The sequence below is a fragment of the Cottoperca gobio genome, unplaced genomic scaffold, assembly GCF_900634415.1.
Source record: "Cottoperca gobio unplaced genomic scaffold, fCotGob3.1 fCotGob3_82arrow_ctg1, whole genome shotgun sequence".
Lineage (NCBI taxonomy): Eukaryota > Metazoa > Chordata > Actinopteri > Perciformes > Bovichtidae > Cottoperca > Cottoperca gobio.
Genome location: NW_021167070.1, coordinates 37,501 through 53,775, shown reverse-complemented (window position 1 = coordinate 53,775; position 16,275 = coordinate 37,501). Strand labels below are relative to the sequence as shown.

At 45.0% G+C, this 16,275-nt stretch overlaps 1 protein-coding gene across 1 annotated transcript in view; it reads right to left on the bottom strand.

Annotated features, from left to right (window-relative positions):
- The window catches only part of LOC115006284 (piezo-type mechanosensitive ion channel component 2-like), a 38,919-nt gene that overhangs the window by 7,364 nt on the left and 15,280 nt on the right, over window positions 1-16,275 (bottom strand). The window contains exons 6-40 of the mRNA XM_029428419.1: window positions 16,178-16,275; window positions 15,529-15,742; window positions 14,283-14,430; window positions 13,990-14,148; window positions 13,795-13,906; window positions 13,210-13,589; window positions 12,526-12,631; window positions 12,110-12,363; window positions 11,540-11,688; window positions 11,164-11,242; window positions 10,979-11,073; window positions 10,536-10,696; window positions 10,298-10,455; window positions 10,028-10,204; window positions 9,834-9,947; window positions 9,519-9,719; window positions 9,056-9,260; window positions 8,845-8,946; window positions 8,539-8,716; window positions 8,324-8,410; window positions 7,447-7,603; window positions 7,267-7,363; window positions 6,772-6,934; window positions 6,592-6,681; window positions 6,086-6,174; window positions 5,946-6,005; window positions 4,071-4,195; window positions 3,607-3,724; window positions 3,161-3,229; window positions 2,611-2,777; window positions 1,964-2,508; window positions 1,247-1,492; window positions 524-625; window positions 288-444; window positions 34-216 (exon numbers count right to left, since the gene is read on the bottom strand). The exon at window positions 16,178-16,275 is cut by the window's right edge and continues 134 nt beyond it. Of these exons, the coding sequence (XP_029284279.1) occupies window positions 34-216; window positions 288-444; window positions 524-625; window positions 1,247-1,492; window positions 1,964-2,508; window positions 2,611-2,777; window positions 3,161-3,229; window positions 3,607-3,724; window positions 4,071-4,195; window positions 5,946-6,005; window positions 6,086-6,174; window positions 6,592-6,681; window positions 6,772-6,934; window positions 7,267-7,363; window positions 7,447-7,603; window positions 8,324-8,410; window positions 8,539-8,716; window positions 8,845-8,946; window positions 9,056-9,260; window positions 9,519-9,719; window positions 9,834-9,947; window positions 10,028-10,204; window positions 10,298-10,455; window positions 10,536-10,696; window positions 10,979-11,073; window positions 11,164-11,242; window positions 11,540-11,688; window positions 12,110-12,363; window positions 12,526-12,631; window positions 13,210-13,589; window positions 13,795-13,906; window positions 13,990-14,148; window positions 14,283-14,430; window positions 15,529-15,742; window positions 16,178-16,275 (5,545 nt within the window). The remainder of the gene's footprint in view (window positions 1-33; window positions 217-287; window positions 445-523; window positions 626-1,246; window positions 1,493-1,963; window positions 2,509-2,610; window positions 2,778-3,160; window positions 3,230-3,606; window positions 3,725-4,070; window positions 4,196-5,945; window positions 6,006-6,085; window positions 6,175-6,591; window positions 6,682-6,771; window positions 6,935-7,266; window positions 7,364-7,446; window positions 7,604-8,323; window positions 8,411-8,538; window positions 8,717-8,844; window positions 8,947-9,055; window positions 9,261-9,518; window positions 9,720-9,833; window positions 9,948-10,027; window positions 10,205-10,297; window positions 10,456-10,535; window positions 10,697-10,978; window positions 11,074-11,163; window positions 11,243-11,539; window positions 11,689-12,109; window positions 12,364-12,525; window positions 12,632-13,209; window positions 13,590-13,794; window positions 13,907-13,989; window positions 14,149-14,282; window positions 14,431-15,528; window positions 15,743-16,177) is intronic.

Sequence of the window (16,275 nt, the reverse complement as noted above, 5' to 3'; positions counted from 1 at the left end):
GGCTCAGTGGTTCGATATTTTACAGTTTTTTACCTTGAGAATGGCTCGGTGGTAGAACAAAGCGAGCAGCTGCAGCAGGTCGTACAGGACGTAGCCTTCCTTCTTCTCCACCCCCAGGATGTTGGGGGGGTGGAAGGGTTTGGGGCGGTCCACCTCCAGCTTCTGATTGAATGGAAAGAAACCGAACTGGAAGAAATACTTGATGACGATGGTGACCTGAGGACAGACAGGATGTTAAACACCGATCTGTGGACGGATAAATAATAAAGTTTAAACAAAGAGTGAACCTCGGTGTAGAGGATGGCTGTCATCCAGAAGATCTTACTGGGCCGAGGGACGGACAGCGTCGCCCACAGGAACACCAAAACAGGAAGTACCAACGTCAGACAGCTGGCGGACACCATGTGGTTCAACACGATGACCAGGTAACACACCGTCTCCGATCTGCACAAGGACTGTCTTTTAGCCACCAGAGAGTTACCTGTGGAGTTACCTGTGGAGTTACTTGCGGTTCAGAGCTTACCTGGCTGCCAGGATGTTGTACAGGGCGTAGCACAACTGGAGCAGCTGGTGCTGGTTCCCGTAGAAACTGTCCGATGCCTCCAGCTCCTCGTCATAGAAAGTCCTGAAACACAGAAAGTGAAGCAGCTGTGACCTGCGCTCATATTTAGTATTTGTTGACGTCCTTTTATTTCATGACTAAGGGGACTACAGGTGAATAGGGTAAAACTTTAATATTTTAATATTTTAATATTTAACAGATATGAGCTGAAACTTCTCCAGTTCATTGCTGATATTAACACAATATAATTTTTTTTGTGCTGATCTGCTACATGTCCAGATATAAAGTGAACTCTGGATGAAGCAGTGTCAAAGGTTTGTACAGAGGGGATTCTGGATCTCTCTTTGTATCACTCCATAAATCACTAAATCATGTCAACACACAGAACTTAGTGCATCTCCTGCATGTAGTTAGTGTAGCGTGTATAACATGAGCTGTGAGTGACATGTGAACAAAGCCCTCTGTACAAAGCTTCAGAATATAGAGAGGAATGAAAGTGGAAAGTTTGGTGTATGTAGTGATTTTACTTTGAGTATTTCCCCACTCCCCAAGGTCCGTATTTATTTTAGTTTTTTACTTAAAATGCCCCTTAAATGCTGTCATAAAATCAAACCAACTTCAGTTTTAAGTAAGTGAGTTTTAAGACTAAAACTTAATTAAAATGAATCACTTTCTGTGACTCACCTGCTCCTCAGAAGCTCACTGGCTGTCAGCTCCTGAGTGCGAGACGCCGGTGGACAGGAAGTGGAGGCCGAGTCAGACAGGAAGTCACTCCTCTCTCCCGGAGTCTGAACCAGCAGCCTGCCCCTGAAATCCTCCCCCGCCTCCTCCTGCAGGTTCAGGCCCAAAGCGAGGCTGTAGGAGGGGGGAAGGACGAGGGATGATGGGGAGGCGGGGGACGAGGCGCCGGTTGGCTTCGATTCTTCACCACTGTTCAGACAGAGAGAAATAATTAAAGGAAAACTTCACCCCAAAATGATTATCTGTATATCAGTTACTCACCCCATGTTACCTTGAACTCTTGAAGAAAACTTTGTTTTTCTCTCCGGCCTCCAACGGAGAATCACAAAACTGAGAAAAGTCTTAAAGAATTAAAGTAAATGCTTTAGTATTTCGATAAAGGAGACTTGGTGAGTCTGGGTGAGACTTTAAAAAAAATATGTTTTCAGATAGTTGTACTGTTGTTAAACGTGGCCCCCATTTACTTCATCAAGACTTTTCTGTTTTTTGATTCTTTGTTCACAGTGGAGGCAAAAGAGAAAAACAAGAGTTCAAGGTAACACGGGGTGAATTACTGATATACAGATGATCATTTATGGGGTGAATTGTTCCTCAAAGTGAAAACCATTTATTGGAAGAAGATGAACTTCATCATGTTTCTGTTTCTCCAGGAGGACCGACCTGTGAGCCCGGCTCATCCTTTCTCCCTCTGAAGATGTTGAGGAGGACGAAGATTGAACTCTCTCCATCCTAGACAGTTTGTGTCGCCATGACTGGCTGGTTTTAGTCACCAGCCATTCTGGGTAATCTTCACATCCAACCTCCATTGCTGGGTCACCTTCTGTTGTTGCTGTCTCTGGTTCAACTCCTGAGAAAGGATTCTTTTCTGAAACTCCTTCACCTGAACCTTGTTCTGGTCCATCAAGACCACCTGCTCCTGTTATTGGTCTTGGTTTTGCTTCAAGTGGATCTCCTCCTGGTATTGGTTTGGGTTGAAGTGAATCTCCTCTTGGTTTATTCTGTAGTTCCTCATCTGCTATTTGACCTCCTGCTTCTTCTTCATCGGTATCAGGAGGACTCACTGGTTCTTCTTCTTTCATCCGTCCTCTCTCTGCTGAGGTCTGCCCCTCGGCCTCATGGGTACTGTAGTTCAGGCCTGACTCTCTGGAGGCCATCATCTGTTCTTGGTAGAAAACGTGGATGGCCTCTCTGGTTGGAACATTACCCTGAATAAACAAAAAGAAAAAACAAGTCAACACCACAGATACAGTTGTGATAAACTCCTCCATCTGTGTTGTTCCAACACTTCTGTAGTCCTGAGTGTGTACCTGCTTGGCCTGCTGCGTTAGCATGCAGCGCTCGATGCGGAGGACGGTGGAGATGTCAATGTGTTCCTGACACAGACCGCTGAGCCAGGCAGTCAGAGAGTCCAGCAGAGCAGACAGCAGAACCCAACAGAACCGTAATGTGTAGGAGAACCGGCGCAACACCGTGTCTGAAATACACAACGCCACCTGATGACAGTCGCCACGTTTTCAAAGACATGGTGAAGGTAATCGTTGTTTTACTTTGTTCAAATTAAAACATGTATCAGTTTCTTTTATCAGCTATTACAGTAGAGCTGATTTTTCTGGAGAATATGGAAAGTAAACTCCAGGAAAACCTTGGGAACTTAGGACCCTGGGAAGAGAAGAGTTCTCCCAATGTGACTCAATTTTAGAACTACAACAATGTTAGAACTACAACAACACTGATTGTACAGTGGTGCAGTAAAGTGAAACTTCTTCCCTCACAAAGGATCTTTGGTTGAGTTCAGACACACAAACCGACAGCATCCCACAATACAAATTTCACTCGATTATTATAATGACCTCCTACCTGTTCCCTCCTCTTTCTCCTCCTCTTCTCCTTCCACCTCCGTCTCTTCTGTCACTTCTATAACTCCAGCTGCAGGAGAAGTGGAGGAGTCAAAGTTAGCTGTCTGGTTGAGGCTACAGCCATTTCCAGATGACGCACAACTCTACATTTACTATGTCTGGATAACACTGGACTCACTATTTGAATGACTTCCTGTCTGAATGTGCATGTTGGGTTTTGATCATGTCGCTAACGAGGACTGTGGTGAAATACTATATTCATCAACATCTGGAGTCAAGTAAAGCTGGACTGACTGGTGAAGTACAAAGCCATTAATCCTCTGCAAGATCAATGTTTAAATCTGTCTGACTCTGTGTTTGAACTCTTTCTATTTTTCTATTACACAAAATGTATTGTTTTGTTATGACATTGACTTGAAATTTGAAAAACGTTCTACTTCTCCTGACCTCCTTCCGCCTCATTCCTGCTCCTTTGTTCAGAGGAACTCTTCTTCCAGAGTTTCTTTTGGTTGTTGCGAGCTCTCATTGCTGTTCTGGAGTCTGTTATCCAGGCGTGATAGACAAACTGAGAAATACAGACAGTTCATCAATTAATGAGTTTTACTTGTTGTTATTTCCTAGTTAAATTTACTCAGAAACTGTCAGCTAGCAAGTTCCGGGCTAAAGCCTGGAGCAGCTACAATGTTAGCAGAGCCCTGATGAACAAAACTTCATTGAGAAAACAAGCATTTTAAAAGTCATGCGGACAGACCTGACAAAGCATGAATTCAGACTTTTTACAAATATTTTTACTGCAACCTTTTGATCCCTTTATTGTGATTTAATCACAGCTAAATCTGTTTATTTTGGCTACATACTGCAGTAGTAAACACAACTGATCCGGCAGGATTACATGTTTATGAGACTCTCACCTGGAAGGCTGATTTCTCAGGTAGCTGCTCCTCCTTCTTCTCCTCTTCCTCCTTCTTCTCCTCCTCCTCCTCCTCCTCCTCCTCACTGTCTGTCTCAAACAGGTAGTAGTCCCCGCTCCTCACCACTGCAGACAAACAGGCAGAGAGACAGAGAGTTACAGCATGCCCTGAGAGGTAATAACATGATCATTAAATAAAATAAAATAAAATGTATTTATATAGCCCAATATCACAAATTATACATTTGTCTCAATGTGCTTTACAGACTGTACAGCATACGACAACCCCTGTCCTTAGACCCTCGCATCGCATAGACCCCATAATTAAAGGGGGGAAACATGGAAGAAACCTCAGGGAGAGCAACTGAGGAGGGATCCCTCTCCCAGGATGGACAGACGTGCAATAGATGTCGTGTGTACAGGATAAACAACATAGTACAAATACAACATTTGACAGAAATTATGTTGTGTTGAAAAAGAGAAAGTTTGGATGAATCCAGGATAATGTCAAAAAGGCTTCCCGGTGTCCAGCAGGACCAGGGCAGCAGGGGCAGCAGGCGCAGCAGGCGCAGCAGGCGCAGCAGGCGCAGCAGGCGCAGCAGGCGCAGCAGGCGCAGCAGGCGCAGCAGGCGCAGCAGGAGCAGCAGGCGCAGCCACGATTCCTGATCCTGAAGTTTATTTATGAATTTTATCAGTAACCTGCCACATGATTGACACAGAAACTCCGGGGATGATGCCCTGAATGCTGTGTCAGTAACATACATTTACATAAATGTATACAGATAGAGAGGGAGAAGAAGAGAAAGGAAGGGGAGGAGAGAGGAAGAGAAGGAGGAGAGCAGGGAGGTGTCCCCCGGCAGTCTAAGTCTATAGCAGCATAACTAGGGGCTGATCCAAGGCAAACCTGAGCCAGCCCTAACTATAAGCTTTATCAAAAAGGAAAGTCTTTAGCCTATCTTAAATGTGGAGAGGGTGTCTGCCTCCCGAACACAAAATGGAAGCTGGTTCCACTGGAGAGGAGCTTGATAGCTGAAGGCTCTGGCTCCCATTATACTCTTAGAGACTCTAGGAACCACAAGTAACCCTGCAGTCTTGGAGCGCAATGCTCTAGTTGGTTTATAAGGTACTATGAGATCTTTAAGATATGCTGGAGCCTGACCATTAATTGCTTTGTAAGTGAGGAGAAGGATTTTGAATTATATTCTGTATTTTACCGGTGCCAGTGCAGAGCAGCTAATACAGGAGTAATATGACCCCGTTTCCTTGTTTTTGTCAATACACATGCCGCATTCGCAACTTTTTGGGACAACCTCATAGCAATGAGTTGCAGTAAACCAGCTTTGAAGTAACAAATGCATAGACTAGTTTTTCTGCATCATTTTGAGGATTTGTCTTATTTTTGCAATGTTACGTAGATGAAAGAAGGCAGTCCTTGAGATTTGTTTTATGTGGGAGTTAAAAGACAGATCCTGATCAAAGATAACGCCAAGATTCCTTACGGTGGTGCTGGAGGCCAAATTAATGCCATCTAGAGCTTCTATGTTATTAGAAAATGCGCTTCGGAGGCGTTTAGGGCCTATAGTTGGCTAAAACCTCTGGATCAAGACCAGGCTTTTTAAGAAGTGGTTTTATTACAGCTACTTTAAAGGATTGTGGTACGTAGCCAGATAATAGAGACAGGTTGATCATATTTAATAACGAAGTGTTAATTAAGGGTAAAACTTCTTTAAACAGTTTAGTTGGAATCGGGTCTAAAAGACAGGTTGATGGCTTAGACGATGAGATTGTTGAAGTTAGTTGGTTAAGGTTGATTGGAGTAAAACAGTCTAGTTATATTTCAGGAGTATATGATAAGGTCAGAGGTCATGTGACTCACTGGAGGCGTGGTTCACCCAGGGTCTCCACCACTTCTTCCGCCCCTTCCTGTTCTCCGGAACTGCAGACAGAAACACAGGTTGAGTCACTCTGTGATTGACAGGTGTGTGTTACCATGACAACAGGCATTTGTTTACACACCGTCGGTATGGAAGCTGTCTTGGGTCAAACTCAACATTTTCTCTTTTCCTCTGCGGAATTTCTGCTGTCTGGATTTAATCCTCTCCATCCTGAAGGAAACAGACAGGAATTGGGTCACAGGTGAGACCGGCACCGTGACTTTCAAACACCAGGTCAGTGACTAAAGGCTTTTACACCAACTTTATTTTGTGTTAAAACGCTTCACATATGAATCTGCGACAGTGTCAAAACATGTTGAATACAAGGTTAAACAGATTCAACATCGTTCTTTGTTTACTCAGTCTCCTGCTAGCAAAATGCTCTGAGTGGTGAACAGTTATATATGGACTATATATAGGACTTTTATTGTGAAAGGTAAGATTAAGATAAGAAAGGAGTAACTCATGACAAAAACAACACTTTGAAATGTTTTATTGACATGAGTATGAATCGCACAATATAAAAAAGACCGGTGCATAAAGGCCAACTGAATAATAATTAGTGAATTAATGAAGTGTCTGTCTCACTGTCTTTTCAACAGGTCCATGGACGTCTTCTCCACTTCCAGTCTCGCTCTCACAGCTTTCACTGTGGACGCCTCAAAGAGCTCCGCCCCCCTGCAACACACACAAATTACTGTTGTGTGTGTGTGTGGTAATGTGTGTGTGTGAGTGTGTGTGTGTGTGTGTGGTAATGTGTGTGTGTACCTGGAAGCCAGTAGTTGTGTGTTTTGAAGGTCCAGGACCACATACAGGAAGTAGTGGCTCCTGAAGACTCTGCGCTGCAGCAACAGGAAACAGAAACACACGCCGTCCCAGATGATCCCCGCCTCGTCGCTTGGCAACTCGCACTGTTTACTGTTTTGCTCCGCTACGTAAACAACAACAACAACAACATACGGAGACGGACTCTGAGGTTAGACAGTTATTAGCTTCGTGTTCACTGTCTGTTTTTCTATGGAGAGCAGGAGACGCGTCCACAGATACGTATCTGAATCCTCAACTTGATGCAAATGAGGTCCGTCCATCACAACAAACCAAGCTTGTGAAACATGAAGCACTGTTAATGCCTCAAATGTTTGGCCATGTAATGCCATGTTGAAAAAGAAGCCCCGTCCACATGTTCTGATACGTCTCTCTGTTTGTTTTTCCAGATTTGGGTGGGGACAGACAGACAGACAGAAAGACAGACAGGTTTCTTACGTTTGGTGTATCCTTTGATGGTGCAGGCTAGACTGAAGAGCTGGATGAGCCAACAGTGATTCAACACCAACGACTTAATGAACCCACAGGCCAGGATCTGAACACAGACAGACAGGTGGAGACAGACATTTAAGTCTCTGACCATGTGACTCAGTACTTCAGTAAACATCAGCCTCTCACCGACAGGATGTTCTTCATGGTGATGACAAACACGTTGTAGCCGATCAGACAGTCCCAGTACAGAAGGATGGATTTCACTGGTTTCAGTAGCAGGTCGCCGCCCACCAACAGGAAGTAGAAACACGCCACCAGGTAACCCATACAGAAGATACTGATCCTGGAACAGGAAGTACAAACACATCACCATGAAGTGGGGAAACGCTCCCCAGATTACACAAGGCTACGTGTCCTAAGAGAACTAAGTGGTGAAGCGTTATTCAGGTTTTTTAGTTCTTACAAATTCAGGTTCAATCCCAGGTTGTGGGATTAATACAAACGTGGGATTAAAATCTCAAATCTTCATGTGAGCGAAGATGTTTATCCAAAAAACGTCTGAAACCAAATGTCATGACTCGTAGTCGATACCAATATCAGTGAAATGACTCTATTCTTGACATAAATTCTATACTGTGGTAAAAACAAACAATAACTCCATGTACTCCAACATCCTTTATTACTTCAGACTGGTTTCTGTCAGGAAGTTAAACAGCTCATAATTCACCTAATATCTATTTTGTATTGCTGTGAAAACATCTTTAAACAACTGGATTTATTCAAGTTTCTCACAAAAAACGACATTTTACAAGATTACACTTGAACACATCATGATAACGTTATAATTTACCTTCAACTAAACTAATTTATACTGAATAGAGCCCGTACGCATCATAATTTAACTCTATGGAACCTCTGGCTGCTAACAGCTAACGTTAGCTAGCTCTGCTGCAGATATCAACATGGACTATAGACACGTTTTCAGAATATTGGCATCGACTTGGAACCGAAGTATCTGTTAAACTGAACATGAGACTCTTTATTTCAGGTGGCTGCGGCTTACCTGGTCGTCCCAGTGATGAAGATGATGGTGAGGACGAACCAAAACATGTAGCTGAAGATGATGAGCTTCATCATGTCCAAGTATGATCTGCACACAGAGAGACAGGTAAACAAACAGACCGACAGGTAAACAGACAGACAGGTAGGTAGACAGACAGACACACAGACAGGTAAAATGACAGACAGACCGACAGGTAAACAGTTTTCGGAGTTTACCTGCACAGCATGAAGTCAGGTCCGGTGTTGAGACGGAGGCGCCTGATTGGATCAGAGACCTGTCCGTCATCCTCGTCCAGCTCACAGTTTTCACCTGCAAGGATCTGAACTGATGGCTGAAGCTCCTCCTCAAACACCTGCAGCTGCAGAGACGCCCCGAGTAGGAGCAGGAAGTCATCTGAGGATCAGCAAACACAGGTTAGAGAATTATATATAAAATACAACATTTTGATGCTTCATTGATGTTGATGGAGACACAGCTTGTCTTTAACTCTTCAAGCTAAACGACGATGATGATGGTCTTACAGAGGAGGAAGACTGGGTTTGGGGGTGCCAGGTGATCGGGGAGGAAGAGCCACTTCACCACGTTGGAGTCCATGTTGGAGGACGGATTTCTCCAGCGATAATCTGAGAAAAATACAACAAGTTGTTAGCCTAGTTTAGCACAAAGACCTGCTTACTAAACTTTATGGTGGAGTAAACAATCCCCACATTTTGTCTTCAGGTGAGTTTGTACCTGTGCAGGCGGCTGGAGGAAACCCGATACACAGCAGGTACTGGAAACACAAGAGCCCCGACAGGAAGTAGCAGTACTTGGGCCACACTGAGGCGATGTACTTCCTACCGCGCTGTGATAGGACGCTGATGATGGCGAAGGCGTGGCCTACAGCAAACAGATCCATGCGCTGACCAATCACATTCACGGCCAACAGAAAGCAGGTCTGAGGAGGAGTGTGGGAACATTTGAACCGTTGTGCATCACTTGAGACATGTTCGTTTTTTTCATTTTCATTTTTTTATCATTTTGGCTGTTAATACATATGGAATAAATTACATACATTTGTGTATCCTCAGCTCCTATAATACGTGTGTAATAAAGTGTGTATCTTAAATACAGACAAAATTGTCCCCATAGAAACCCATTAAATGCAAGTGTTAAACAGGAATCTTGTTGCTATTCTCCTGAGAGTGCGTCTCACCTCCAGTCCAAACTTGTAGAAGAAGTAGTTGAGGAAGTACTTAATACAGCTCAGCACGCCATCGTCCAGGTGACGGCTGGTGATGTCATGAAACAGCGTTCTGGTAGGGGGCGGGACTTCGTTGCGGCGGAGACGGTAGAGCTCCTGGTGTCTGTAGACGGTCACCTCGAAGGCTAACAGCGCTAACATCATCAGGTTATACTGCAGAGACAGGTTAGCATGATGCTAAGTTATCAGCGCTAAAATCATTAGGTAATACTGCAGAGATAGGTTAGCATGAGGCTAAGCTATCAGTGCTGTGATGTCACTTCTCACCCTCAGGTAGTCCAACAGTTTTCCGTCCGTCTTTCGGAGCCCCACCCACTGGACGGGGTCAACTGGACCAGAGTACAGAGCAGAGCGAGACAGGTCGGTGCTGGAGTTACCTGGCTGCAGAGAGACAGACAGGTGTGACCTCGAGGGTTTCGAACTGAGGCGACAGACAGGAATGATGTAGTTGTCACGGTTACCATGGTGCAGTTGGAGGAGTATCTGATTGGCTGGACGACGTTGAGCTGGTACAACATCTTACAGACGGTCAGCACGCAGGTCCAAACTGTGCAGACGCCAGACAGCAGGGGGCGCCACGGCCTGCAGGGCAGAGCTACCGCCACACACAGCACGAAGAGCAGGTTCAGCACACACACCTGCAGAGAGACAGACAGGTTCATCACACACCTGCAGAGAGACAGACAGGTTATTCACACACCTGCAGAGAGACAGACAGGTTCCGGTCTCACCTCCTTCACAGAGACCCAGATGATGTAGCAGGACACGATCTTGACAATATGCAGTTCCAGGAGCCACCAGAGGAGGTGCTGCAGGCGCTGCAGGGAGAGTAGGAGGCGCAGGAACAGCACAGAGAGACGGTCGACCACCAGCCTCCAGGACACCAGCACTGAGGAGGTGAGACAGGACAGTATTACCAGAAGGACACTCACCTCATCACAGGTGTGATTATGCTGGTGCAGTGTTTACCTTTTATGTGGTCTGACAGGGTTTCCCTCTCAAACACACAGGGGTACACCACCTCCTCCTCCTCCTCCTCCTCTTTTATCCACTTCGTCTCCTCCTCCTGGAGGAGCTGAGGAGCTCCACCCAACGACAGGTCAAACAGGCTGCCGTCAGAGTGCACCAACCTGCAGAGAGAGAGATACAGGCTGCATTGTGTAGAGTAGATCAGCTCCGGCCAACACGTGTTGGTCCAGGTGTTGCCCAATATAAATTTAGAATCTCAACAAAAAACATTAGAGACTCAAAGAAGAAATTAATCAGCTGGGGCGGTGTGGGGGGGGGGGGGGGGGCGCATAAGGCCTTATTGAGAACATGGCCGCTGTGAAACCTCAGACCCGGGGTGGACAGCGAAGGTCCGGTATTTTCAATGACTTTCTCTGACCAGCAGGTACAGGTGTGTGTGTTACCTGGTGATGGTGCTGTTGTGCGTGTCCACCACAGTCTTCAGGTCGGTGAGCTGCAGGAAAGGCTCATGGAAGTAATGCAGGTGTACGATACACACCTGCAGAACAACAACAACAACAACAACCTGTCAGAACCTAAACACAATCACAATAAACATGATGGTTCTGTAGGAACGTGGGACAAGTACCAAGAGAAACGCAGCGGGGATGAAGATCCTGGTGAAGAGAACAGGAACGGAGAACTTCTCCAACCCAACGTCCTCCAACCTGCAGACACACGAGAGACATGAGAGACTGAGAGTACCCAAGTGTGCCCGAGTGTACCTGAGTGTACCTGAGTGTACCTTAGACTACCTGAGTGTACCTGAGTGTACCTGAGTGTACCTTAGAGTACCTGAGTGTACCTGAGTGTACCTGAGTGTACCTTAGAGTACCTGAGTGTACCTGAGTGTACCTGAGTGTACCTTAGTGTACCTTAGAGTACCTGAGTATACCTGAGTGTACCTGAGTGTACCTGAGTGTACCTTAGTGTAACTGTGTGTACCTGTGTGTACCTGTGTGTACCTGTGAGTGCTGAGTCCAGTGTAGTAGCTCCAGGTTTGGGGGGACGAGGGAAACTGAAAGGTGTAGACGAGGATGAGTACCAACATGGAGTAAACTACCACGGCTACCCAGAAGCCCCTGAGCATGGCACGCCAACGCTCGTAGTTCAACTACAGAAATACAGACGGGAGATAGAGAGACAGACAGGTAGAAAGAGGGAGAGAAGTATAAGTACATTAATTCACATCTTATGAGTCCTGAGTTTAAGTGCCATCACATGTATTTATTTGCGTGGCTATCTGGTTGACTACAATGGTATGAACTCAACATAAACAGATTGTTCTGTGATTTAATCATAATAAATGCATCAACGCATTGCAGAAATAACTCCGTCATGACGGGGATTTGCAAAAAGTCTGAGTTCATGATCTGCAAGACAACAAGCAAACAACTGTTAAAATGTTTGTTTTCTGAATGGAGTTTGGTTGATTAAGGCTATACTAACATTGCAGCTGCGCTGAGACGATTTCAGAATTGAGGAACTAGCAGTACATACAGTAGTATTAGCACTTGTAGCGCTTGCAGCATTACCTGGTAGAGGGCTACGCAGCAGAGGAACATGACCATGTAGATGACTTTGTAGAGGACCATTTTTCCCTCAAAACTCACGAAGAAGAACATTGTTCCGCAGATGTAGATCCAGTATTTAACAAACATCCTGGTAATCACGGCAACGAGAGCCTCCATCTTTACTCCTCCTCCTTCTCCCTGCAGGAGCAGCACCTCCTCATATGACACTTCCTTCTTCTTCTGCTCCTGCAGGTCCTCAGCTACACTCTGCTCCTCTGGAGGAAAACACAACAACAGTCAGGTGTGAGACAGGTGAGCAGTGAGACAGGAGAACAGTAAACCAGGTGAGCAAGGAGACAGGTGAGCAGACAGACAGGTGATGAGCAGTGTCGACAGGTGAGCAAGGAGACAGGTGAGCAGTGAGACAGGTGTCTTACCCTGCATGTGGACAGTGATGTGGGACAGCTGTGTGTCTGCCTGTCTGTCTTTCTTCTCAGTTAACGCCTGACGCAGCAGCAGCCAGAAGGTCAACAGACAAAACAACTGCAACACAAATCAGATCAACATGAAGTATTCATATTTATAGTATTAGGTTTATTATTAGTGTCAGTAGTAACATTAGTCGTATTATTATTAGTCGTAGTAGTAGTGTATCAGTAGTACTATTATTTGTACTATTCGTAGTATTATCAGTATAATTAGTAGTATCAGTAGTAGTATTTAGTAGTAGTATTATTAGTAGTATTAGTCATAGTATTAGGCTTAGTTTTAGTCGTAGTATTATTCGTAGTAGTAGGGTCAGTAGTACTATTATTTGTAGTATTCGTAGTATTATCAGTATACTTAGTAGTATCAGTAGTATTAGTTGTGTTATCAGTATTATTTGTAGTATTAGTAGATAGTAGTAGTATTATTATTATTATTATTATAATTATTATTATTAGTAGTAGTAGTATTATCATTAGTATTAGTAATATCATTATGATTAGTAGTATTAGTGTTATTAGTAGTATTAGTAGTAACAGTAGTAGTAGTATCATTATTATTATTATTAGTAATAGTAGTAGTATTAGTAGTATTATTTGTAGTATTATTCGTAGTATTAATATCAGTAGTCGTACCTTGGAGGCAAGCTCCCTGCAGGGATCCTCTTTTCTGGGGAACAGGCCGGGCACTTCCTGTACGGGGGGGAAGCTGTACACATACTGCATGATGACCAGCAGGTTGCCGTAGGCAACCAGCCACGGCGATGACATCAGCGTGTAGCGGCGGCGCTCCCTCATCATCCAGAGCACGCAGGACCACAGCAGCAGCACGCAGGTGAGCCAAGACACATAGGTGATGGGCCACGCCATCATGGCCATCAGAGCGCACAGGTAGCTCTGTTTCAGGAGGAAGCTGAACGCCATGGAGGCGGCGCTGACTCTGTCCTCACCTGTTCTCACCCTCACCTCCTCCTCTCCCCATCCGTCCACTTCAAACTCACACGTCTCCAACGTGTCTGCAGCAAAGAACAGAGTTCAACACACCCGTTCACAGTACACTGTACCTGTACCTGAACACTGTACCTGTACCTGAACACAGTACACTGTACCTGTACCTGTACCCAGGGTGTCGACTGAGTTTTTATAAAAACAGACTTATTGTTGTTACTTTACAGCTAAACAGGTGAGCAGGTGGCTCTTAATCTGAACAGCTGTGCTCACCTGATTGGCTGAGAGAATAGTGAGGCGTGGAGTAAACATCCAATCCCACGGCCGTGCTTTGGGTGGGCGGGGCAAAAGAGTCAGAGTGACTGTCATTGGATGACGGCAGCAACTTGAAACAGAGACATGAAAGCAGATGAATAAAGAATAAATTATATTTGAATTATAATTAAAAGCGTGTTTTAGTGTTTGTACGTCTCTGCTCTCGTGAGCTCGTCTCCACAGCTCTCGCCGTCTCTCCGCTGTGATGTCACCAGAGACCTCATCGCTCAGGTGGATGGTGGCGGTGATGATGTCACAGCTCCCGCTGATCGCTGACCCCGCACTCTCTAAGCCCCTCTCACAGTCTATCAGCTGAGGAAATGTGACACCCGTCAGCCAATCAGAGAAAGTGATCAGAATAGCATTTATACTTCTAATGTATCTTAAAATGACATCATAACTGCGTTTTTAACGCAATGTTTGTATCATGCCCCCTCCGGAGATACCTTGTTCCTCCACAGACTGGCCACCGTGTTGTAGAGCAGCAGCAGCATCAGAGGAGAGCTGAAGTGAAACCAACGGAGCTCAGAGTTCACCTGCAGCCTCCAGGGGGCCGCGCAGTCCACTGACACCAGAGAGAGCAGGCCGAGCACGCTGACGAGGAAACAATCAGTAAACAATCTACTACTAATAAACTACAATCAATAAACCACTATATATAATCTATAAATTATAATCTATAATCAATAAACTATAATCTATAAACTACAATCATAGGAGTTTGCTGTGGTGGTGCAGCAGCGGTGCATCATGGGAGTTCTTCTCCCGTTAGGATTCCTTCCGTGTTTCTCCCTACACGCTGTTCGGCTGCCGCTAACGTTTGCGATTTTTAATGTCTGTTTTGTGCTCCTCGTCTGTCGACCTGATGTTTGTTTTTGTTTTGTTTTTTTAAAATATTATTTCTCTCATGATTTTCAGAATAAAAGCACCTCTATTTTTCCCTGTCTTGTTCTGAATATTTCCCTTTGAGCTTAATGAAAAATAAAATATACTGTAAACATCATACTGTGTGTATATACATGTACATGTTAATGAACATAAAGAGCCCCAGCAGGGGGCAGCGGAGCACCAGACCTGCTGTTAGTGTGCAGCAACATGTTGTTCTGAGGAGTAATTATAACCCACCAGCCTCACTCCTCCTCACTGTTAGTCACTCCTCTGTAACCTCCTTCCTTATGTCTGTATTTACTGCGTTGAAAGTAGAAGTGGTGAAAACTTAACAGAAAAAGGTGGGGACACACATACCCTCACAGCACAGTGCAGGAAGAAGAGAACATATTTTTCTGTCAGTTAAAGTGGACTTCAGGTCACAATATTCACAACGTGGATCATTTTGATAAAAAACACTTTTGGATTCTTTCTATCAAAATGTGGTGCTTTATGGACTAAAGGTTTATAATTATGGAGGAAGGGACACATATTCAGACTTGGTAAATCTGAATGAATTATACTGTGCTCATGGTTTCTGTAAAATGAACTGAGCGATGTCCATACTGACAAAAGTTTAAACATTATTTGTTCGATCTAAGCAGCTTGGATCTCGCTCAAGGCTTTGAGAGGTGTTTACATCCTATAAAAGTTAGGCCCAGCGACTAAAAAGGGCTTTTAATTGAAGTTTTATGGTATATTTATTGCAATATGATGAAAGTGTGTTACCCGGCGGGGATTTGTTACCTGCCGGAGGTGTGTTACCTTGCTGAGGTGCGGTTGGGAGGCCACACCTCCTGCAGCGAGGGCAGCTGGTAGCAGTAGACGAGCAGGAAGTGGGAGGAGGAATAGATCAGTGACATCACAGACACACACCTGAAGAAGAGGGCCGGGACCTGGCCTGACCACGCCCACCAGGTACACATCACTTGGAAACAGAGGAGGTAAGGGAGGGATGATAGAGAAGGGAACATGGTACCTGGAGAGGGAGGAGAGAGAGATGAGCTTTGTTTCAAAAAGCAGCACCTCCTTCAGTTCTACCTGTTTCTAGTCCAGTAGGAGAACAAAGGTTCACAGTCTTCCTCTCAGCAACACACTGATCTGCTGATCGGAACACCAAGACCAGATTGCGCTTCAGGAGGCTTTGTGAGTTTCGGGACTCTTTGGGTGGTTTGGGGGACTTACTGAGGATGGGACATTTTGCAAGGACGGAACACTTCCCTAAGTTTGGACATTTTGCAAACTCTCGGGTGCTTTTTGAAGTTCGGAGCACTTTGAGACTTGGACACTTCCTGAGGTCGGGCCAATTTGCAAAGTTTGTGGCGCTTCTGTTAGTTCAGACATTTTGCGTGGTTTGGGGCATATAATGCGGACTGTGTCTGTAGCACATGACATATTGGATTCTACTCGTTACCTGTCAGTCCCAGTAGAACGGTCAGCAGGACTTTCCCTCCAGTCGTCGTCATGTTTCCAACCATCTGCCTGGCTTTACAAACCAGTAACTCCAGTTCA